At 43.3% G+C, this 25,679-nt stretch overlaps 1 protein-coding gene across 4 annotated transcripts in view; it reads left to right on the forward strand.

Annotated features, from left to right (window-relative positions):
• Positions 1-21,199, forward strand: part of LOC108710730 (DENN domain-containing protein 5B) — a 65,634-nt gene extending 44,435 nt beyond the window's left edge. For 2 of the 4 annotated variants that reach the window (XM_041585857.1, XM_041585858.1), the window contains 14 exons: positions 1,764-1,874; positions 4,984-5,115; positions 7,336-7,488; positions 7,609-7,687; positions 7,798-7,879; positions 11,252-11,380; positions 11,470-11,591; positions 13,089-13,234; positions 14,745-14,863; positions 15,074-15,261; positions 16,109-16,191; positions 16,561-16,687; positions 18,351-18,525; positions 20,084-21,199. In XM_041585857.1, coding sequence (XP_041441791.1) covers positions 1,764-1,874; positions 4,984-5,115; positions 7,336-7,488; positions 7,609-7,687; positions 7,798-7,879; positions 11,252-11,380; positions 11,470-11,591; positions 13,089-13,234; positions 14,745-14,863; positions 15,074-15,261; positions 16,109-16,191; positions 16,561-16,687; positions 18,351-18,525; positions 20,084-20,267 — 1,830 coding nt within the window. In that variant the 3' untranslated portion in view covers positions 20,268-21,199. The remainder of the gene's footprint in view (positions 1-1,763; positions 1,875-4,983; positions 5,116-7,335; positions 7,489-7,608; positions 7,688-7,797; positions 7,880-11,251; positions 11,381-11,469; positions 11,592-13,088; positions 13,235-14,744; positions 14,864-15,073; positions 15,262-16,108; positions 16,192-16,560; positions 16,688-18,350; positions 18,526-20,083) is intronic. The other 2 variants (XM_018251889.2, XM_018251888.2) reach the window with 1 other exon arrangement.
• Positions 21,200-25,679: the final 4,480 nt, after the last annotated feature.

Consider the following 25,679-nt stretch of genomic DNA (forward strand, 5'->3'; position numbering starts at 1 on the left):
GGCGTTACCCTTTAATCACATGACTTAGTGGTGGATAGGGATTGTTTACGCATGGTGTGTGGCCCTTGCATGGTCCCTGCTGGTGCCCAGCTTGCATGGCATGACCTGGACGGGGTTGTTGGACTTCAGCTCACACTCTATGTACATAGAGAACCATGAAATTATGAAACAGAGCAAGTAGCTTTGACTCCGCCTCTTGTCAATCAAGGTGGGTGGAGCTTTTTAAAATAACATAACTCCGCCCATTTGGGTGTACATTGCAGAGACTGCATCAGCTCTAGTTCCAGTAAAGATAGAAATGATTACAATTCTCCTTTAAAGGGGAGGTTCACCTTTAAGTTAATTTTTAGTGATAGAATGGCTAATTCTAAGTAATTTTTCAATTGGCCTTCATTTTTTCTTTTGTATCGTTTTTTCATTTTTTGTAGGGATGCACCGAATCCCTGAATCCTTCGTGAAGGATTTGGCCAAATACCGAATCCGAATGCTAATTTGAATATGCAAATGAGCGGTTGGAAAGGAAAAAGTGGAGAAATTTTCTATGCTTTGTGACGAAAAGTCCTGTCCTTTTTCCTTCCCGCCCCTAATTTGAATATGCAAATTAGCATTCTGAATCATTTCGACCAGTTGTAAGGATTTGGCCGAATCCAAATCCTGCTGAAATAGGCCTAATCCTGGATTTGGTGCATCCCTTATTTGTGTTGTTCTTCTGACTCTTTCCAGCTTTCAAATGGGGGTCACTGACCCCATCTATAAAACAAATGCTCTGTAAGGCTACAGGTATTATTACTTGTCCTTCTTTTCAGGCCTTTCCTATTCATGTTCCGGTCTCTTATTCAAGTCAGTGCATGGTTGCTAGGGGAATTTGGACCGTAGCAACCAGACGGCTGCAAATACAAACTGGAGCGCTGCTGAATAAAAATACCACGAATAATAAATAATAGGGCTGCTCCAAACCCACTATTTGGGATTCGGCCGAATCTTTTGGGAAAGATTTGGCCACATACTGGATCCAAATTTGCATATGCAAATTAGGGGCAGGAAGGAAGGAAGAAATTTTTTTTTCACTTCCTTGTTTTGTGATTAAAAAGTCACGTGATGTACCTCCCTGCCCCTAATTTACATATGCAAATTAGTATTTGGATCCAGTTCGGCCAGACACAAGGATTCGGCTGAAAGTGGCCAATTCCCCAACTGAATCCTGGATTTGGTACATCCCTAATAAGAAATGAAAACCAATTACAAATTGTCTCATCAGACTAACAGATAATTTAAAGGTGTACAACCCCATTTAAGATCTATATTTCCTGTATTTGTGTCTCACAGGGGTCCTCGTCTCCCCCGCCCCATCACAGTGTCTCCAGTTCTCTCTTAATAATTTATGCGGAAAGGCCCAATTCCCAGTGGGCGTGGGGGGGGGATAAACTCATTGTCAGAAGCAGATGGAGGGGGCGACTTCCAAGCTGTTCAGGTCACTGTTAAGGTCCAACATTGGAATCAAATGATTTTTTAGTTGGGGACCTTTGTTCCCCCCGGCAGCTGTAGGGGGGGTCATTCCTAATCAGAGAATGGGGCCATTACTGGGAATAGATTTGCCGTCTCCTCCATATTTATTTCTGTTATTTTGATTTTATTTAACCTCGACATGTTCTGCTTTCCCATATTTACTTTGTCTCTTTTTATTTCTCCTCTCTCTGCCCATGTGCATGCCCCCCCCCGTCTCTTTTTGTTCCTTCCTCTCTGACGTATCACCTCCTCATTAGCCCTCAGAGGAGATAGTGATCCGGCAGAACTCTATGGCATTCTGGGAGTGGGATCAGGGGTCCCCCCCTCCAGCACGGCCTCCCAAAAAATCCTACTCTGAGTGCTGTCTGGTACGTTTGCTTAGCGCTGCCGTGTAGTGACTGCCGCACTCTAATATTCCTACTCCAGCTTCCTACTCCTCACACTTTCATCTCCCTCCTTTGTATTAGAATCAGTGGTAAATTCCTTATTCTTTTTCTTCGTGTCCTTTAGGAATTCCTCTGTCCACAAATAACCTTGTAAATTCTATTTGATGCCCTTTATATATTTTATTTGCACATTAGTTCTGTGTCCTCAGCATAATAATCCCCAGAATAGCAGCCCTGTACTACAACCTCCATTCCCCATGTAGTGTTTAGTCTATATACATAGTATTGTGTGTTCCACTAGCTCCTGTTGTACTGCAACTCACAGTAGCGTCATCTTTATTGAAAGTGGGTTCCCATTATTTACATAAAATAGGATTGACCTGTATATTATTCATTATATGTTATCCCCCACTGTTACTATAGACACCATCTCTCCCTACTATACCTGCTATTCCCACAGTCACACTCCCTTCCCAGAGACTATTATCCACTGTTACTATAGACACATCTCTCCCTACTATACCTGCTATTCCCACAGTCACACTCCCTTCCCAGAGACTATTATCCACTGTTACTATAGGCACCATCTCTCCCTACTATACCTGCTATCCCACAGTCACACTCCCTTCCCAGAGACTATTATCCCACTGTTACTATAGGCACCATCTCTCCCTACTATACCTGCATATCCCACAGTCACACTCCCTTCCCAGAGGACTATTATCCCACTGTTACTATAGGCACCATCTCTCCCTACTATACCTGCTATCCCACAGTCACACTCCCTTCCCAGAGACTATTATCCACTGTTACTATAGGCACCATCTCTCCCTACTATACCTGCTATCCCACAGTCACACTCCCTTCCCAGAGACTATTATCCCACTGTTACTATAGGCACCATCTCTCCCTACTATACCTGCTATTCCCACAGTCATACTCCCTTCCCAGAGACTATTATCCACTGTTACTATAGACACATCTCTCCCTACTATACCTGCTATTCCCACAGTCACACTCCCTTCCCAGAGACTATTATCCACTGTTACTATAGACACCATCTCTCCCTACTATACCTGCTATCCCACAGTCACACTCCCTTCCCAGAGACTATTATCCCACTGTTACTATAGGCACCATCTCTCCCTACTATACCTGCTATTCCCACAGTCACACTCCCTTCCCAGAGACTATTATCCACTGTTACTATAGACACCATCTCTCCCTACTATACCTGCTATCCCACAGTCACACTCCCTTCCCAGAGACTATTATCCACTGTTACTATAGACACCATCTCTCCCTACTATACCTGCTATCCCCACAGTCACACTCCCTTCCCAGAGACTATTATCCACTGTTACTATAGGACACCATCTCTCCCTACTATACCTGCTATCCCACAGTCACACTCCCTTCCCAGAGACTATTATCCACTGTTACTATAGACACCATCTCTCCCTACTATATCTGCTATCCCACAGTCACACTCCCTTCCCAGAGACTATTATCCCACTGTTACTATAGGCACCATCTCTCCCTACTATACCTGCTATCCCACAGTCACACTCCCTTCCCAGAGACTATTATCCACTGTTGCTATAGACACATCTCTCCCTACTATACCTGCTATTCCCACAGTCACACTCCCTTCCCAGAGACTATTATCCACTGTTACTATAGACACCATCTCTCCCTACTATACCTGCTATCCCACAGTCACACTCCCTTCCCAGAGACTATTATCCCACTGTTACTATAGACACATCTCTCCCTACTATACCTGCTATTCCCACAGTCACACTCCCTTCCCAGAGACTATTATCCACTGTTACTATAGACACCATCTCTCCCTACTATACCTGCTATCCCACAGTCACACTCCCTTCCCAGAGACTATTATCCCACTGTTACTATAGACACCATCTCTCCCTACTATACCTGCTATCCCACAGTCACACTCCCTTCCCAGAGACTATTATCCACTGTTACTATAGGCACCATCTCTCCCTACTATACCTGCTATCCCACAGTCACACTCCCTTCCCAGAGACTATTATCCACTGTTACTATAGGCACCATCTCTCCCTACTATACCTGCTATCCCACAGTCACAATCCCTTCCCAGAGACTATTATCCACTGTTACTATAGACACCATCTCTCCCTACTATACCTGCTATCCCACAGTCACACTCCCTTTCTATTATCCCACTGCTGCTATATCAGTAGGTATAATAGGCATTCATGTATTTAATTTGTTACTCTATTTCATTTAGAATGTTATTTCTCATTATAGATAATCTGAAAGTGTTAATGCTTAACGTCAGACTGTTACATTAGTTGTGTGCATTAACAGAAGATGTAATTTGCCTTTTGGGCAGTTACACCCCAGACAGAATAGTTTGTGTGAATATCCAGCGTGTGGCTACATGTGCAATGTCCCTGGTATAAACAGATAATCACCAATATAAAGGAAGAGCAAATACAAAATACCTAAATGGCCTGTAGTCTGGTTGCTATGCCCCCTGCTGGTGAGTTCCCATTGGAAAGAACCTGATGTCACTTCCTGCTCCTTCCTTGCGCTTGGGCATTTTTAATCCTGCCCCATGGCAAGATGGAAGGCTGATTTAGTCCAAGAACCACATTTGTCATACTTTGTATCCCTTATTTCCTTTATTTTGGAAGTTATCTGTGTGTACAGTAACTAACATAGGATAGACTCCGTATCCACCAATGAAGCCTCATCCAAAAATTCTGATTCAGCCGAATCAGAACCTACATAATTTCTTTTGTTTGTTTTTTGAGTTACCCTTAATATATGATAATACTCGAGCGCTGTCTATGTCTGCGGTAAAATACAATTCCCAACAGATGTGGCTGCCTGAGCTTTCTGGGAGTTGTAGTTTTCCACAATGGAGAGCGGGTTGGAGCCTCTGATCAGGACTTTGTTGTTTTTATGCCCAGAGAATGCAAATAACTGTGTATCAGTACTCACATCACTCCCTTGTTTTGGACTGATGCACCTCCTCTGTGCGGCTCTCTGAGAACTGGGGGAACCCTAAAATAATTATGTTTGTTACCCATTTCAGAAATACATGCAAGAAGCCAGGGGTCTGGGCAAAACTGTCAGGCAACCAAAATTATCGGATCTCTCCCCGGCAGTTATTGCTCAGACTAATTCCAAGTTTGTTGAAGGATTATTAAAAGAATGTCGCATGAAGGTAAGTGGGGTCTTGTTTCTGTCCCTCTATTTGTTACCTGGGAACTCTGAGTATCACTCATGTATTATAAGGGATAATGTACCCCCTACTGTAAATGATAAGGATATTAGAAATCACTGAGGGGTTGTTCTGTGACCATATAAAGGCACAAGGCTGCAGGCTGAGTTATACAGGGAACTCTGAGTATCACTCATGTATTATAAGGGATAATGTACCCCCTACTGTAAATGATAAGGATATTAGAAGTCACTGAGGGGTTGTTCTGTGACCATATCAAGGCACAAGGCTGCAGGCTGAGTTATACAGGGAACTCTGAGTATCTCTCTTGTATTATAAGGGATAATGTACCCCCTACTGTAAATGATAAGGATATTAGAAGTCACTGAGGGGTTGTTCTGTGACCATATAAAGGCACAAGGCTGCAGGCTGAGTTATACAGGGAACTCTGAGTATCACTCATGTATTATAAGGGATAATGTACCCCCTACTGTAAATGATAAGGATATTAGAAGTCACTGAGGGGTTGTTCTGTGACCATATAAAGGCACAAGGCTGCAGGCTGAGTTATACAGGGAACTCTGAGTATCACTCATGTATTATAAGGGATAATGTACCCCCTACTGTAAATGATAAGGATATTAGAAGTCACTGAGGGGTTGTTCTGTGACCATATAAAGGCACAAGGCTGCAGGCTGAGTTATACAGGGAACTCTGGGTATCACTCATGTATTATAAGGGATAATGTACCCCCTACTGTAAATGATAAGGATATTAGAAGTCACTGAGGGGTTGTTCTGTGACCATATAAAGGCACAAGGCTGCAGGCTGAGTTATACAGGGAACTCTGAGTATCACTCATGTATTATAAGGGATAATGTACCCCCTACTGTAAATGATAAGGATATTAGAAGTCACTGAGGGGTTGTTCTGTGACCATATAAAGGCACAAGGCTGCAGGCTGAGTTATATAGGGAGATTTATTTGTCTGTATGCTTTAAATTAACTGGGCACTGAGTCATAGCCAAAAGTTTTTTCTTAATTGAAAAAATATTCTTTCAAACACAAATACATGACAAGATGTAATGAACATAAGCCATTACCGTGGCAGATCGATGTTAAGTGGTTGCTACGTGACCGAGATGAATTAGTGACCGTATTGATGTTCGAGAGGCTCCCCAGTCAGTCATCAGAGTGAGAGGCTCTTGGAGCAGCGCCAGGGTCTCATGTCTTTTAATCTGCACATATAGAGGGGGCGCCCCGGGTAACATAACATATTGATAAAGCCTGGTCTGGGTTGTTAGAAAAAGAAAGACATGATAAATAATAAAGAAAAAATCAAACTTGTTTGCGAATAGTACCGAGTACATTATACCTGTAATAATAAATAAGCCTGACAATCCCATGAGTTCTAACTGCCAAAATCTCATCACCCCAATGTTTCTATATATCTGTAACCTAGTTATGAGCTAAGGGGGCCCAGTCTGAAGGTCAGTTAGGGGGAGATTTGGGGTGAGTGCTTATTTGTACCCTGGGTACCCCTGGAACTATAGCAGGGTGACTGTTACCCCAATGTTTCTATATATCTGTAACCTTGTTATGAGCTAAGGGGGCCCAGTCTGAAGGTCAGTTAGGGGGAGATTTGGGGTGAGTGCTTATTTGTACCCTGGGTACCCCTGGAACTATAGCAGGGTGACTGTTACCCCAATGTTTCTACATATCTGTAACCTTGTTATGAGCTAAGGGGGCCCAGTCTGAAGGTCAGTTAGGGGGAGATTTGGGGTGAGTGCTTATTTGTACCCTGGGTACCCCTGGAACTATAGCAGGGTGACACCCCAATGTTTCTATATATCTGTAACCTTGTTATGAGCTAAGGGGGCCCAGTCTGAAGGTCAGTTAGGGGAAGATTTGGGGTGAGTGATTATATGTACCCTGGGTACCCCTGGAACTATAGCAGGGTGACACCCCAATGTTTCTATATATCTGTAACCTTGTTATGAGCTGAGGGGGCCAGTCTGAAGGTCAGTTAGGGGGAGATTTGGGGTGAGTGTTTATTTGTACCCTGGGTTCCCCTGGAACTATAGCAGGGTGACACCCCAATGTTTCTATATATCTGTAACCTTGTTATGAGCTAAGGGGGCCAGTCTGAAGGTCAGTTAGGGGGAGATTTGGGGTGAATACCCTTGTAACTAAGTTTCTGAGTCTTTCCTTATTTTCCTTTAGACAAAGCGGATGTTGGTGGAGAAAATGGGCCATGAAGCGGTGGAGTTGGGCCATGGAGAGGCAAATATCACTGGGCTAGAAGAGAATACTCTGATTGCCAGCCTGTGTGACCTGTTAGAGAGAATCTGGAGCCACGGCCTCCTCATCAAACAGGTAAATATCATGGTTACCTGCACCACGACTGAACCTTCCTACTCTCCTGTTCCCTCCTTCTCTCCTGGTTCTTTGCGGGGTTAATTTCAATAAATCGTAAATTCTTTTTTTGTACTTTAGGGTAAATCTGCGTTGTGGTCGCATCTGGTGCAGTTTCAGGAGAGAGAGGAGCGACTGGAGCACATGGCAGAGTCACCAAGTAATTATCAGACTCTCTGTATAGAAATAAATGTGGAATGAATAACTTGGCGCCTCGCAGTTCATTCAACAACATTGTAACCGCTAATTTATTCCTTCACCAATTAACAGTGGCCCCTGGGCCAGACAGAAGGAAGTCGGACACGGGTGTCAGTTTGCCGTCTCTGCGAGTGTCGCTGATTCAGGACATGAGGTGTGTGTAGTAAACATGACACTGTGTATTGTGATACGTTTATTATATACAGAAACATTATAGAATAGAGAAGTATCATCCCATAGTGTTGTACAGAAACATATTTGGATCTCATGTCACAGCATCAGGGAACAGTGTCACACAGCCCAGCTGCTGCCATTGCAATGAAATTGTAGAACAGATTTATGTGAAGCAGCAGTCCTGTCCTGCTTTATGGCAGCTGAGATTCTAGCTATCTGTATAACAGAGCATTCTGTCCCAGTGGCTGCACAGATCCTATCTGATCCCCATTGTAAGCAGCAGTCCTGTCCTGCTTTATGGCAGCTGAGATTGTAGCTATCTACATAACAGAACATTCTGTCCCAGTGGCTGCACAGATCCTATCTGATCCCCATTGTAAGCAGCAGTCCTGTCCTGCTTTATGGCAGCTGAGATTCTAGCTATCTGTATAACAGAACATTCTGTCCCAGTGGCTGCACAGATCCTATCTGATCCCCATTGTAAGCAGCAGTCCTGCCCTGCTTTATGGCAGCTGAGATTCTAGCTATCTGTAAAACAGAACATTCTGTCCCTGTGGCTGCACAGATCCTATCTGATTCTCATTGGAAGCAGCAGTCCTGCCCTGCTTTATGGCAGCTGAGATTCTAGCTATCTGTATAACAGAACATTCTGTCCCAGTGGCTGCACAGATCCTATCTGATCCTCATTGGAAGCAGCAGTTCTGCCCTGCTTTATGGCAGCTGAGATAGCTGTATAGCTAGCTATTAATTTTGTATCATTTTTAAATTATTTGCCTTCTGATTCTTTCCAGCCTTCAAATGGGGGTCACTGACCCCATCTAAAAACAAATGCTCTGTAAGGCTACAAATGTATTGCTATTGCTACTTTTTATTCCTCATCTTCTATTCAGGCCTCTCCTGTTCATATTCCAGTCTCCTATTCAAATCCGCGCATGGTTGCTAGGGGAATTTGGTTCCTAGCAACCAGAGTTCTGAAATTGCAAACTGGAGAGCTGCTAAATAACTCAAAAACCATAAATAATAAAAAATGAAAACCAATTGCAAATTGTCTCAGAATATCCCTCTCTACATCATACTAACAGTTAACTCAAAGGTGAACAACCCATTTAAATCCACAGTATAACAATGTATCACAATGGCTTTTTTGTTAATAAAACCCATTTTAGGAGAAGTTTACATATTAACACTGAGGTTATTTGCTTTGCTGGATGTAAAGCCGTCTGGATATAATTATTTTCATGTAGTGTTTATGTTATATGTTAGGGTTATTACCACTAATTGCAGATCCTATCTAATCTGTAGGATACAGACTGTTAAATCAATATATAAAAGCCCAAATTAACATTACGGGAATAAAAGAGCTCTGTAATGGTTTTCCCTCGGCACAAAGGGCAGAAACCCCTGAAATTGCGCAGAAATTTGGTTTTATTAAAGAAGGAACGGTTATGTGCGCCCACCGCTGGCTAATTTCAGGCACTTTCCTGCACTCATAGGGGCAAATTCACTAAGATTCGTAGTTTCGCCAGCGCTCCGCAAATCCACTAAAATCCGAAGTTGCGCACAGGGGTAGCGCAAGGTTGCGAAGTTAGAGTTATTCGCTAAGTGAAGCGAAGTTACGCTAGCGAAGGTTAATTTGCATACGGCGCCAAATTCAAATTTCAATGGAGGAATACGTATCAGCACTACAAATGCCTGGGAAACCTTCAAAACATCAAATACATTTTTTTTTTGCCCTACACATGTGCCCACTGTATAGTTAAGTCGCCATGAGTCAGGAAATGTAGGGGGGAAGGAGGGGAGCCCCAAAAATGTTTTCGATCTTTTTCAGCCTATCACCCATAATATAGAAAACACGCCAGCGTTTTTTGGGACTTAGAAAAAATTTGAACTTTTTTGGAAGCAATCCCTATCTACTCTATTGCGCTTCGCCTGGTCTGAGGTGGCGAAGGAAGTCTAGCGTAAAAGGTAGCGTTCAGTACGCGTTAGTGAATTTGCGTAGTTACGTCCGTAGCGACAATTCGCCAGGCGTAATGGTGCGAAGTAACGCTAGCGAATCTACGCCAGCGTTCGTTAGTGAATTTGCGAAGTAACGAAAATGCCCAACGCTAGCGAATTGACACTAGCCTTCGGCGCTTAGTGAATTTGCCCCATAGTGTTTTTTGGTTTTAAAGCCAAAATTAAGAATCTTTTCCTTTCTTTGTTGCTTTTCCTTCCCCTCATCTGATTCTTCGAACGTTATTTTTGTTTTCTGTGCGGACGTGCCCCTCATACTAACCCAGGACCGTGGGCCCCAGCAATGAATTATTGATTCAGACATGCTTTCAAATATTTATATTGACATAAATACACGTGATTAGAGGGGCCTCATTGGCAATGCATTATTTACTTTTATCGCACGCTATTGATTTTTGCCAAAGAGGAACTTGGTTTAAAGGATAAGTAAACCTTAAAAATAAGTGAATGTAAAATTGAATGGGGGGGGCATTCTAAGCATTTTTGCAATGTACATTCATTATTTATTCTTTTTTAAATTCCAAGATATTAAGGGATACATGTGCTGTTAATATGAATGAATTTTGTTACAACAGCGCCACCTGCTGGTCAGTTTCCCACCAGTCTGACCAGCAAGTAGTCAAGGAAGTTGTCAGGAGAAAGAAAGAGGCTGATGTTCTTCTGCTTAGGAAAGATGTGAGAAAGGTTTCTAATTTTATTCCTAAGCAGAAGAACATCAGCCTCTTTCTTTCTCCTGACAACTTCCTTGACTACTTGCTGGTCAGACTGGTGGGAAACTGACCAGCAGGTGGCGCTGTTGTAACTGCTGTTGTTTTGTGACAAAAAGTGACACGATTTCCCTTACCCACCCCTAATTTGCATATGCAAATTTGGTTCGGCCAGGCAGAAGGATTCAGCCGAATCCGAATCCTGCTGAAAAAGGCTGAATCCTGAACTGAATCCTGGATTCGGTGCATCCCTAATAAATAATATATAGATTTTAGGTGCAAAATATATTGCTGACCATTGATTTGTGTGATTTATAGGGATGCACAGAATCCAGAATTTAATTTCAGGATTCACCCTTTATCAGCAGGATTCGGACAAATCCTCGTGCCTGGCCCCTATGCAAATTAGGGGCGGGAAGGGAAATAACATACCTTTTTGTCAAAAAACAATGAATTAAAAAATATTTTTTCCACTTTTTTCCCTTCCCGGCCCTAATTTACAAATTAGGGTTCGGTATTCGGCCAAATCTTTCATGAAGGATTCGGCCGAATCCCAAATAGTGGTGCATCCCTAGTTATGTACTTATAGATAAATGACATTTTCTCATCTCTGTGCCATGTCTCCCCCCCAGGCATATCCAGAACCTGAGTGAGATCAAGACGGACGTGGGCCGAGCTCGCGGGTGGATACGATTGTCCCTGGAGAAGAAGCTCCTGTCTCAGCACCTCAAGCAGCTTCTGACCAATCAGTCTCTCACCAAGTAAGAACGGGCTGTAGCTTTAAGACTTACATGTGCAATGAAACAGGACAATGGGGGCGGCCATACTGATTGCTTTATTTTGCTTATAGGAAGCTATACAAGCGTTACGCGTTTCTCCGCTGCGAGGAAGAGAAGGAGCAGTTTCTCTACCATCTCCTGTCCCTCAATGCGGTGGATTATTTCTGCTTTACCAGCGTCTTCACCACTATAGGTAGGTGTCCATTGCTCTCTCGTGTTGTGGTTCCAGTGGAAACGGCTTATAATGGGAATAAGTAGCACAATCCGTAGCTGGGAGTTGTATATCGGATGTTCGACCTCTTCATCTGGTCAGGTTGTTTCAATATTTAATTCTGCAGTGAGTAGGACTAAAACATTCTGATTCCAGTGTACGGGGGAGGAGCAACTCGAAGTGGGTGGGACTAGAACAATTAAATGGCAGCTTGCAGAGTGAAGGGAAGTCTTTTAAAGTGGTGGTTCGCCTTTAAAGGAGAATTCAGCAAAAAAAAAAAACCCTACCCCTCCCACCCCACGTAGACCCCCTTCCCTCCTCCCCCCAGCCTAACTGCTGGGATTCAGGCATTGGAGTTCCACTCAGCCATCTTCCGGGTCTTCAGTAAGCCGGAGTTGCAGAAGTGCCGGAAGAAGACATGAAGACCCGGAAGATGGGGTAAGTATAAAGTTAGGGGCATTTCCACAGGGGGGGGGCAGTTAGGCAGTTAGGAGGGGTGGGTAGGGTTTTTTTTTTGCTAAATGGTTGAATTCTCCTTTAAAGGCGAACCACCCCTTTAAAGACTTCCTTTCACTCTGGAAGCTGCCATTTAATAGTTCTAGTCCCACCCACTTCTTGAGTTGCTCCTCCCCCGTACACTGCAATGGCCGATTGAGCAATTTTCATTGGGTCTTCATTATAAATTTTTTATAGTTTTTAAATGATTTCCCTTTTTTCTTTCCAACTCTCAAATGGGGTTCACTGACCCCACCGGACGGGACTAAAAATCCCGTCGGATTGTGGCCGCATCTGTTCGTTGATGCAGTCCCGCGATCCGACCGCCCGTTACTATTCGTTAGGATCCGATCGTTGGGCCCTAGTGCCCTCGATCGGATCAGATTGCCCACCTCAAACCGGGCATATCGGGGAATGATCCGCTCATTTGGCGATGTTGCCAAACGAGCGCATCTTTTCCCAATATGCCCACCTTAAGGCTAAACATTTATTATTATTGCTGCTTTTTATTCCTCATCTTTCTATTCAGTCCCTCTCCTATTCATGCTCCAGTCTCTTATTCAAATCAGTGCATGGTTGCTAGGGGAATTTGGACCCTAGCAACTGGATTGCTGAAACTGCAAACTGGAGAGCTGCTGAATAAAAAGCTAAATAACTCAAAAACCACAAATAATAAAAAATTAAAACCAATTGAAAATTGTCTCAGAATATCCCTCTCTACATCATACTAACAGTTCATTTAAAGGTGAACAACCCCTTTAACGTTGGCAGCTTTGAAGGAGGCGGGGACTATTTCTTCTATGTTCAATGTGAATCGCCTAATTTTGAAACTCTTCTCTCGTGTATTAAAACTGCGAAGCTTTTTTTCCTACATTTCTTTGCAATGGTTACAAAAACCTGATTCCTCACTTTGCCTGTCCCTGGTCTACGATGTACGAAATTCTGTGAAATGTTAAAATGTATCCCCCCTTTCTTTGTTTCCAGTGGTTCCGTACCGAGTGTTGATCATCCCCATCAAGAAACTGAGCAACGCCATCAACACGTCCAACCCGTGGATTTGTGTGTCGGGGGAGTTTGGGGACACGGGCGTGATGCAGATTCCCAAAAATCTCCTGGAGATGACATTTGAGGTTGGTAACCTGTCAATGTCAATGGGAAGGATAGGGGTGGACTGATCTCTCCTTCCATCACATTGGACCTACCTGCTCATGAGTCCTGCTCAGCATCGTACTGGGCCTGCTGGATGCTGGGAAAAAACCTGATGGGCTCTGACCCCTCTCAGTCCGACCCTGGTCCTGCTTCCAGCCTTTAGAGGAGCCTGTAACATCAGATACCCCCCTGTTATGGCCAAAAAAAATATTTGTCCTTGATCTTTGCACTTAACCCGTTTCCTTACTTCCTTGGCTTATAAAACCCATCGGATGCCATTTATTTCCTCCTGTCACCTTATGCCCGGGACCGATAAACTGATTGACTTGGCGGCCGCCCAAAGCAACGCAACACCCAAATGGCATTTGTAAAAACCTGCACTTTTTGACGGTACATCATCAGTCAATGGGAAGCAAGAGATCAATTTCCCTGCAGAGTTAAGCTGGCCATAGATGTTGAGATTTTTAAAAGATCAGATCCTGATCGTGAGACCACGATCTTCTCAGAACGATCGTACGATCGTACGAATCTACCATCAACTAAAAAGACCAATTTACCAGGAAAACAAAGGGGAGCTGCCTGCTTGGCCCTGCAAACATAGAGAGATTGCACTGGGACCGACAAAGATTTTTTGACCTGGCCGATCAATTTCCCGACAGATGTCGGACGAAAAATCGTAAGATGTACGATCGTTCGAATACCACTAACCGCACGATAATTTCGAAGGATCGGTCGGGCTTCCCTAAAATCGGTCGTTCGGCAAGAAGAATCGTCGCGTCTATGGGGACCTTAACACTGAGACACTCAGTGGGGTCACTGTAATACATTCAAATCCCTTTTAGACAGTATGGCGTTTCCTCTATATGTTTCCCCTGATCAGCAGAAATACCGGTTGGTAGGAATGCTTACGTTGCACTTTGTGTAGTTGCACAATTGTGTTGCAAATGTATTCTGCTGTTGATGAAATAAGGTGCTCTGTATTAAAAAACCTAAGCTGAAGCCTTTGTTAGGCTTTGCAATAAGAAGCAGATAATTTTGATTTTTTACTACCTGCTCCTCTGCAAACAGGGACTTGGCAGAACCAGGATGTTGGAAAGACAAGGCCAACTTAATTATGTGCAGGTCCACAAATAGTCTACCCCTATCCAACCCTAACTTGCCTTCTCCTGACCTGGACTCTACCAAACCCACAGGGCTGTCGTCACTTATTTTATATATTATATATATTCCGGTGCCTGACCTGCCCTTCTCTTGTGTCAATGGTGGGAGCGGGGCAGGTGCAAGTATATAAATGAAACACGGCTATGGGCTAGGGCACCCACTAGAAATGTGTTTTGCTGCCCTTTTTATAGCATCTCTTTCCCAGGGCTCCCGTCTTGCAGGTGTCAGCGGAGAATGGACTGATAAGCCGTGGAGACCAGTCTGTATATAGAATGACTATTCTGCCATTCACAGCAACAGAAGTTTATTCTCTTGCTTTTTTTTTTTCAGAGCCAGAATTTGGGCAAAATGACAACAGTTCAGCTGGGACACGACAACTCGGGTCTTTTGGCCAAGTGGCTCGTTGACTGCGTCATGGTCCGAAATGAGATCACGGGACACACATACAAGTAGGGATTATTCCTCGCTGTGTTTTACTCCTATTTACTGTTGGTATACTATGTATTAAAGTGTATTTTTGTAAAAGTCTGTGCTTTGCTGTGGTGTGAAATGCGTCAGGCTTGTCTTTCTTTAAGCTTTTTTGTGTTTCCCCAGGAAGAAAACAGCCGCCATGTTGTCCTTGAGTCAATGTAATGTGTGTTTTTTTATCTGTCACTAAGGTTCCCATGTGGCCGTTGGTTGGGGAAAGGGGTAGATGATGGAAGCCTTGAAAGAGTTTTGATTGGTGAGCTGATAACCCCCATGTCAGATGATGATCTTGGGAAACAAAGCCGCACCCCTCCCCAACAGAAATCTCCCACTGTGGCGCGCAGGCTGAGCATAACCTCCCTTACTGGGAAAAATAACAGTAAGTTGTTTATTTTTAAGAGGGGGGACAGTGAGTCTGTGACTCAAGCAGTGGGTGGGACTAGAACACTCTGATGGGAGCTTACTGGGTGGGGTCTGGAAGTCTGTACCGCAAACAGTGGGTGGGACTAGAACACTCATGTCGGCTTACAGGGTAAATACAGGGCGTTTGTGACTCAAGCAGTGGGTGGGACTAGAACACTCTCATTGCTGGAGAGTCCTAAATACCTTTAGTAGGCTGTACAACTATAGCAGCTCACTGGGAAGTAGTGATGTGTGGGTAGAGAATTTCTCGACCCGCACCCGACCCTAACCCGCCCGCTCCCTACCCGCATCTGACCTGGGCCTGCTGCTCCCCTTTATTTATAGGCCCACGAAGTCTATAAATTCCGGCGCCGGGAAGCCGACAGTACTAGGTCGCAGGCGGGGAGAGCAGGAGAAGAGCTCGACCAATCGCCCTCGCATTTCGTCCAGGGGTCGGCCCAAACCCGCCCTTGGCCCTCACATCACTACTGGGAAGCCTAAGTTGTTGGTGTATTAGTGATGTGTGGGTAGAGAATTTCTCGACCCGACCCTAACCCGCCCGCTCCCTACACGCATCCGACCCGGGCCCACTGCTCCCCTTTATTTATAGATCCGCGCCCGCCCCGCCGTGACATCACAAAAGGGGCCGGCAGGCGGAAGTCTATAAATTCTGGCGCCGGAAGCCGGCAGTACTAAGTTGCCCGCACATTTTGTCCAGGGGTCGGCCCGAACCCGCACGACCCGCAGGCCTTGGGTCGGCCCGCACATCACTACAGTGTATCCCACCTAATTATGTTTTCCCCCTTTTTTTTTTTTTTTTACAGAACCAAATGCTGGGCAGATCCAGGAAGGAATTGGAGAAGCCGTGAACAACATAGTAAAACATTTTCACAAACCTGAGAAAGAGGTATGGCTCATATGTACATAACATTGGCTCAGTAGATTTCAAGCATTTTGCTGGGGATACTGGGAGATGTAGTACAACAGCAGCTTGAGCCAATGGTTTTGTTCTGTGATCATTTCTATGATTTGGTACCTTTATTTTAATTGGTGACTATCACTCCACCTGTTAAGAGTCCTCCGCTTCCTAATTCCGGCCCTGCTTGAACTATATTCCTGAATATTCAGCTCTCTGTTTCCTTGACTCCCAATCGCTCATTATTGAACTTTAATTGGGATAATAGTGATTGTTCAGCTAAACCAGAGAGATGTTCATACATGGCAGCTATTTCATAAGACTACAGACCTCCCATCTATCCCAATTGTTTCCCTGCAGAGGGGCAGCCTGACCGTCCTGCTGTGCGGAGAGAGTGGCCTGGTAGCGGCGCTGGAGCAGTTCTTTCACCATGGATTTAAATCCGCTCGGATATTCCAGAAAAGCGTCTTCATCTGGGACTTCATAGGTACAAATGCAAGCTCTGTGGGTCTTTGTGTATCGGTTATTATTCTGTACAAGGTGTATGACCCCCGCCCCCCCCCCCCAAAAAAAAAAATCAAAGTGCAGTAATTTTCAGCCGGGGGAATGAAGAGTTAATAAGAAGTGGCTCCACCAAATCATTTCCATTTTTTGTCCTTTACTCGGGACGGTCACTGCTACAGAGTAGGACGAGAGCCCTTAAATCTGATGATTTACTATTGGCTAATGCAGCTATTTTTGGCAATGTAATTCTGCTGCGTCATTGGACGGGCCAGCGAGTCTCCGCTCTCACTCACAGCCAGGAATATTGAAATCGGATCATTAATGTGCTGCTCAGGGTTTCAGCTTTGCTGTGATTACTAGGAGCTCATACTGCCACCTGCAGGCTTTGTATGGGAAGTGCAGCCTTTCACCCATTTATAAGGGCCCAAAAAAATCTGCTATTATTATTATTATTATTATTATTATGTATTTATATATATATATATATATATATATTATATATATATATATAATATTGGCAGGTGAGGACCACACTGGTGCAGTGATGTAGTCCTTGACCTACGGACTCCATAAGCCCACAGCATGGGCCCCATTTGGCCCTGTGCATGATTAGGCAGATATCTTTTAAGGGGTTGTGCACCTTTAAATGAACTGTTAGTATGATGTAGAATTTTTCTGACACGATTTACATTTGGTTTCAATTTTTTATTTGTGGTTTTTGAGTTATTTAGCTTTTTATTCAGCAGCTCTCAAGTTTGCAATGCCAGCAATATGGTTGCTAGGGTCCGAATTACCCTAGCAACCATGCATTGGTATGAATAAGGCACTAAAATATGAATAGAATAGAGGCCCTCAGTAGAAAGATAAGTCATACAAATTAGCAATAACAATAACTCTGTAGCCTTAAGGTGGCCAGCTTATTGGCCCATGTACGGGGTCCTCTGATGGGCTTCCCCGATCGATATCTGGCCAAGAGTTGGCAGATGCTGATCGGGCAGGGGTAAAAATTCCGTTGGATTGCGGACCGCATCTGATCGTGGTCCCGCGATCCAACCACCCGTATACCTTTCATTATGATCCGATCGTTGGGCCCTAGGGCCCACAATCACATCAGAACAATATTGCCCACCTCAAGGTCGCTCGTCTATGTATGGCCGCCTAAACAGAGCATTTGTTTTTAGATGGGGTCAGCGACCCCCGTTTGAAAGGAAGAAAGCAATTAATTAAAAAATGAAAGCCAATTGAAAACTTGCTTGGAATTAGCCATTCTATAACATACTAAAAGTTAAATTAAAAGTGAACCACCCCTTTAATGTATCAATAACTTCCTAGTCTTCTATCTTTAATCCACGGTATTGTAGTAGTGATGTGCGGTTTACCCGCAGGTCGGTGGGTTTGGGCCGACCTCACACTCCCATTTGCTCTCCCCGCCTGCAACTTACACTGCCGGCTTCCACTTTATAGCCGCGCGCCTGCTCGCCCCTCTTTTTTTTTGTGATGTCATCGGCGGGGCGGGTCTATAAAAGTAACCCAGAAGTCGGACACAGGCGGGTGCGGGTGGAGGGAGGGTTCGGGTCTTGCAGATTAGAATATATATAGAGGGTCAGATATGATGTCATTAATCTGTGATGTCACTTGTTCCCCAGAGAAGGCCGTGGTTTACTTTGAAACTACTGACCAAATAGGGGACGGGGAAGCGGATCAGTTGATTCCAAGATCGTCCTGCAAGACCTTCTGCCACTATGTCAATACGATCGTCGCTGCCCCCCGCAACATCGGCAAAGATGGGAAATTCCAGCTCTTGGTCTGTCTGGGGGCGAGGTAAGTGGCTGGATCTCGGGCACCCAACTCCAATGCTGGGGTTGTTCCTAGGAGACGTTATCATATACCACATTAGTGTGAATTAGTGGCCCTATTAAGGGCCCGGTGGAGAGATCCCAGTTTATAAGCAATGTCTGTATATGTGACAAACAGGGCAGTGGGAGGGGGGCCGGGAGGGTCCTACAAAAGTGTTTTGTGTCAGGCTGAGTAATAGAGACCTACCAGGAGAATTTACTACATGTATCAGACCTGTTATCCAGAATGCTCGAGACCTGGAGTTTTCGGGATAACACATCTTTCCATAATTTGGATCTTCATACCTTAAGTCTACTAGAAAATCATGTAAACATAAAATAAAGCCAATAGGCTCCTTCCAATAAGGATTAATTATATCTTAGTTGGGATCAAGTACAAGCTACTGTTTTATTATTACACAGAAAAAGGAAATCATTTTTAAAAATTCTGTAATTCTGAGCTTTCTGGATAACGGGTTTCCAGATAACAGATCCCATTCCTGTACTAAAAAACTGCATGGTTTGACCTCTGCAGGTATCGAACCTGTTATCCAAAATGCTCGGGACCTGGGGTTTTGTGGATAATGGATATTTCTGTAATTTGGGTCTTCATACCTTAAGTCTACTAGAAAATCATATAAACATTAAATAAAGCCAATAGGCTGATTTTTCTTCCAATAAGGATTAATTATATCTTAGTTGGGATCAAGTACTAACGACTGTTTTATTATTACACAGAAAAAAGGAAATCTTTTTCAAAACATTTGGATAAGGTGGAGTCTATGGGAGACGTAATTTCCATAATTTTGGAGCTTTCTGGATAACTGGTTTCTGGATAACGGATTCCATACCTGTACTAAGAACTGACAATGTGCATGGTTGGACAGTCCTGGGCTCTGCAGTTTACAATCACGGCATGTAGGATACGGTGTAGTACAGGTATGGAACCTGTTATACAGAATGCTCGGGACCTGGGGCTTTCCGGATAACGGATCTTTCCGTAATTTTGATCTTCATACCTCAAGTCTACTAGAAAACCATGTAGATATTATATAAACCCTATAGGCTGGTTTTGCTTCCAATAAGGATTCATTTTAGTTGGGATCAAGTACAAGCTACTGTTTTATTATTGCTAGGGATGCACCGAATCCAGTTCAGGATTCGACCTTTTTCAGCAGGATTCAGATTCGGCCATACCAAATCCAAATTTGCATATGCAAATTAGGAGCAGGTGAGGAAAATCGTGTGACTTTTTTCCTCTTCCCATCCCTAATTTGCATATGCAAATTTGGATTTGATATTCGCTGAATCTTTCGCAAAGGATTCGGGGGTTCGGCCGAGTCCAAAATAGTGGATTCAGTGCATCCCTAATTATTACACAGAAAAAGGAAATCATTTTTAAAAATGTGGATTATTTGTTTATAATGGAGTCTATGGGAGACGGCCTTTCTCTAATTCGGAATTTTCTGAATAACAGGGTTCCTGATAACGGATCCCAATAACCACATTAGCAAGATTTCAGCCCCTTTTCTGCCTTGTTACAGGGATCACTTGCTGGCCCTCTGGATCCCCCTGCTAGCCGAGTGTCCGGCCATCACCCGCATGTACGAGGAAAACGCCCTTCTCAGAGACCCCATGACTGTCAACACGCTCATACGGGTGCTGCAGACTTTACAGGATTTCAATATCGTGCTGGAGGGCTCGCTAGTTAAAGGCGTCGACGTGTAACCTTTATTTTGTGGGGGCGGGGCAAATCCACCTGAAGGTGGTTTCCCAAGGCACCCCTTGACGCTCATGGGAACAAAATGCTTCAGGCGTCCCCTCCCCCCACCCACCGAACCGTTCTCGTCTCAGAAGCTTGCATTTGTTTCTGAAAAAAAGCCACGGGGGGCGGAGAATTCAGTATTGTTGCTCTGGGGGCAACGCTGCAGTGTCATAGAGTAAATTTGAATCAGATATTTAGTACAATAGAGTATTTTTCCTGTGGTGTGTGTAAATACTGCTGTCGTTTTTTAAGAAGAAGAAACGAAAATAACGTTAGAATTACCATGAATTATTCCCCCTTTTTTCCCCCATGAACTGTAAACGACATCCTGACCGGGTATTACAACTCCCAGCATTCTCTGATTGCCTGTGAGGATACTGGGAGTTACATGTCATACTTGATAAAGTGGAACCTACAAGAACCCTTTCCGCTTTCCCTTTAGACTCTTCCTCCTCCCCCATTGACTGTGCTTGGTATGTCCTACAGGTAAAGCCGCCTGGGATCCCATGAAAGTGATAGAAATACCTCAAAATCCTGGGATTGCCATTGTTTTCCCCAATAATAAACCGCTGCGAGTATTAAGCTGTAGTCACACAATGGCCGTCTTGTATATTAATATATATATATATATTTTTTGTGAATGTAAAATGCTTATTCTGAGGTTCTGTTCTCCCCTTGTACTTGATTGTTTTATTTAACGTTTCAAAGTGTTTATAAAGGTGCGGCCCTCCTGCTGGACACGCTCTGGGCATTTAAGGGTGCTGGGAGTTGCAGAGGAGAGGCCGGTGTAAGTGTTTCATCTCAGTGTATCTCCCTATAGGACTGAGCTCTTGCTTAACACTGCTAACTGTATTTTAGGCTTGAGACCTTCCCTGTAACCTTTAATCTCTTTGGACCCCCCTTTCTGAACCCCCTCCACCCAGTTATTGCTTTTTTTCCCCATAAAAATAACCATATGTTTGCTCCATTTCTAGTAACCTATAGCAACCAGGCATCAGGCTGAAAGCAAGCATCTGATTGGCTGCAATGCTTCATGGATTATTTGTATTAAACGTAGGGCTCTAGTCTGAATTAGCACCGGCATGTGGCACCAGCCTAGGAGTTCACTGGGTTTTTATTGCAGAACTTTTCACATTGGGAAGCGATGTTGTTTAATTAAAGGCAGAGCAATTAAAAGTGCCAGATTTGGGTTCTTATGGTGGTTCCGGGAGTTGTAGTTTAACGTCGGGTGGAGGGGTAGAGTGTAGATAGCTTGGAGCAGTGGGGATCCTAGGGACATAAACTTTATGTTGGCCTATCAGGGGTTTAAAGCATTCTGGGAACTGTAGTTCAGCATCAGCAGATTCTCTTAAAGAAACACTGATGGATAAACCTTTTCCCAGAACTCTATCTAACTTTTGCATGTGGATCCCCCACATCCATGAGATCAGGCTGGAAGCATTAAAAATTAGGGATACATCGAACTCGGGATTCGGCCGAATCCTTCGAACCCAATCTGAATCCGAATTTGCATATGCAAATTAAGGGTGGAGAGGGAAATCAAGTGACTTTTTGTCACAAAAAAAGGAAGTAAAGAATGTTTTCCCACCCCTAATTTGCATATGCAAATTAGGGTTTGGTTCGGTATTCGGCCGAATCTTTGTCAAAGGATTCGCTGTTTCGGCTGAATCCAAAATAGTGGATTCGGTGCATTACTATTAAAAATACAGTTTTTCTGGCCCTGGACACCTAAGTAATGTAATCTGAGCAGCCGGAATAGTCCGTAAGGTGCCTGATATGGAGCTGGCGGGGGGATCCTCATTTGATCTTAATAAGAGCGAGGCAGGGAACCCCAATATCTGTCCCTTGCTGCTTTTAGTATTATATCTCCCCCTCTCTATCCCAGAGGCAACAGCTGTTTGTCTGTCTGTCTTGTATTGGGGGATGTTGCTTTTCTACAGTATTCTTACATGGGCAGTGTGTGTGTGTTAAAGGATAACTAAACCTTTAAAATCAATGAATGTAAATTTGATGAGGCTTCTATTCTAAGCACTTTTGTAAATTACATTCATTGTTTATTCTTTTTAAATTCCAAGATATTAAGGGATACATGTTCCTTGACTACTTGCTGGTCAGACTGGTATCATATTAACAGCACATGTATCCCTTAATATCTTGGAATTAAAAAAGAATAAATAATGAATGTAAATTGTAAAAATGCTACGAATAGACCCTTTATCAAGTTTACATTCACTTATTTTAAAGGTTTACTTATCCTTTAAGTGCTTGTCTAGCTAAGCATTATGGGAATTATAGGCCAGCAACGTACGGATGCCTCTTGGAGTAACTATCTGTAATACCCAAGGCACTGGCATCTCTCTTTCTATTTGGCTACAGGAGGTCTCTTCTGTGTTCATCACAATAAAGGGGAGTTTTAAATGAACATTTAAAGGAGAAGTGTCCCCTTTCTGTCATCCAATGGCCACTGGGTGGAGGCACTGGCTGAAATTTTGTTCATCAAATGGTGATTGTTCCAGACAGTTATTGGACGAGCCCGCACTCTGATTGCAATGGCATTGAATGTGATTGAATTGGGCAAATACCTTGTCTTATCTGTAAATGCTAAAATACAGTCTGTGCTATAATAATATTCTTAATTCTTCTCTGCTCCCACCGTTACTTATCGCACGCTGCCATATAGACTGCTTAGTCCTCCCACCAACCTGAATTCTAATATTGATCTGTACATAAATACTTTGCCCTTTAATTCCCTACAGCTGGAGCATGCAATATTCTAATTAAAGGGCACGTGTATGCGAATATTTGGCTTCAGGTTCTGTTACGGCCGCTGACTAGGATCCGGTACTACTGAGGGGCCAGTCTCCCTACCCCTGTGCATGGCTCCCCTTTAGCCTGCAGCGGGGTTTCATTTATAGGAATGTGAATGATTATACCTTGTACTGTTCCTTTAATTACGACAGATGATCTCTCATTTGCTGCATTACAAGACGCTGTACCTTTAATTACGATGATTATTTTGTGCTACTGTTCTTAAAGGTTCTGCTGATCGGCGGCACCAGAACTCCGTTACAGTTATTAAATGCCTTTTGTTTTGTGTTGAACTACTGAATTGCATATCCACTGGGTTTTGCTCTTACTGGAAAGTATTTTAAATAATGCACTTTACCTGCCAAGTCCAGGGCCGGAGAATCGAACCTGCGACCCTTCCGCTGTTGTTATATTAACATCTGAATGAACAATTGTTACGTAGAATAATGAACTTTAATCTGATCTCCCCTTAGGGGGCCCCTCAGCAAATGCTCTCTGCACCCCTCCCTAAAACTGAACCCTGTGCATACTTTGAATATATTGTCATTTCCAGCAGATACACAATGTATAGGAATTGGGTTTGCTCAAATGTTAAACTTCATGACATAGGGGCAAACACTGGCCCGAGAGCCCCACCTTGTTGCCCCCCGTTGTCTCAAATGAGCAGGGGAGGCAGAGAGTAGATTTGCTTTCCTTTTTTCTTACAATAAGTGAATCCATTCAATGTAACTGCTTTCCTTCATATGGAATAAACTTTTTTTTTTTTCTTGCTACAAAATGTCTTTTGTGATTTGTATTAAATTAGCATTATTTAAAGGGGAACTAACATCTGGGGGTGAAGTTGAATTTTAATTATTTTTATGGTCTAGGGCTACTGTGGGTTTCCCTTATCGGCATCCCCATCACTTCATAAGGATCTATGCCTATAAATTACATTATTGTGTATACATTATTACATATACATCATTTACATTAGTGTATCTAGAGGAATGTGTGGGCTTTTGCAGCAGTGATATTTTCCTATGAATTTAGCTGATGTTTACCTCTTCCCCATCTACTCACTTTCCTCCATCCAAGACAGGTCTGTTAACCAATTGGCTACAATGCTTCAAAAGTCTGAACCACCAGTGCAGTGAATAGTACGGGGCAGATACTGCTTTCAAAAACTAGTTCATTTACTAACTTTAATCAACTTTACAGTATGTTTCCATTATCCATTTGAACTCTTGAATATCACTAATGTATTATAGGGGATAATGTACCCCCTACTGTAAATGATAAGGATATTAGAAGTCACTGAGGGGTTGTTCTGTGACCATATAAAGGCACAAGGCTGCAGGCTGAGTAACTCTCAGTATCACTCATGTATTATAAGGGATAATGTACCCCCTACTGTAAATGATAAGGATATTAGAAGTCACTGAGAGGTTGTTCTGTGACCATATAAAGGCACAAGGCTGCAGGCTGAGTTATACAGGGAACTCTGAGTATCACTCATGTATTATAAGGGATAATGTACCCCCTACTGTAAATGATAAGGATATTAGAAGTCACTGAGAGGTTGTTCTGTGACCATATAAAGGCGCAAGGCTGCAGGCTGAGTTATACAGGGAACTCTGAGTATCACTCATGTATTATAAGGGATAATGTACCCCCTACTGTAAATGATAAGGATATTAGAAGTCACTGAGGGGTTGTTCTGTGACCATATAAAGACACAAGGCTGCAGGCTGAGTTATACAGGGAACTCTGAGTATCACTCATGTATTATAAGGGATAATGTACCCCCTACTGTAAATGATAAGGATATTAGAAGTCACTGAGAGGTTGTTCTGTGACCATATAAAGGCACAAGGTTGCTGGGAACTAGGAGTATCATGTACAGTATTATAAGGGATAATGTAATTATCTGTACAGTTCCTTACATCCCATGAGATACAGTGAGTGTAGAGAACAGGGGGAAAGTGCTGAGCTGCTCACCTGAACAATAACTGCAAATCTCTTTCCTCGCAAGGAATCCAAAGAATGTGCGGTGTCTCCGATTACCTGCATTTCCTTTGATCAGGTCTCAGGGCGCAGTCACTCGCTTCCTTTTCTCATTGTGTAAAGCAAATAAAGTCTGGGACACAAAAATGTCACCGCCAGTAGTTCTGCCATCGGGTTCTTCTTCTGCTGCTGCTGCGACAGTTCTGCTCATAGAATAAAAGAACAATACGTTTCACCAGATACAAAATGGGTTTGATAAATAATCATTGCAAGGAATGAGCTCAACCCTTTACCCCATCCACAGGCTGCATTTAGGATTGCCACCTTTTCTGGAAAAAAATATTGGCTGATTTTTCCTATTAGTTGAATAAATAGTAGAAAATTCCATCAACCATACCAAAAACAAATGAATTATTATTATTAATTTATTATTAATACTTCTCATCTGTAAAGAAAAAAGGGGGTAATATATGTATTATATTTATTAAAGTGTCCATGTGTACTTGGCCATCCAGGGCTGTTAAAGTAAGATTAAATGAACACAAAAGTGTAATAAGGAATTTTAAAGGATAAGTAAACCT

This window comes from Xenopus laevis, chromosome 3L, assembly GCF_017654675.1.
Source record: "Xenopus laevis strain J_2021 chromosome 3L, Xenopus_laevis_v10.1, whole genome shotgun sequence".
Classification (NCBI taxonomy): domain Eukaryota; kingdom Metazoa; phylum Chordata; class Amphibia; order Anura; family Pipidae; genus Xenopus; species Xenopus laevis.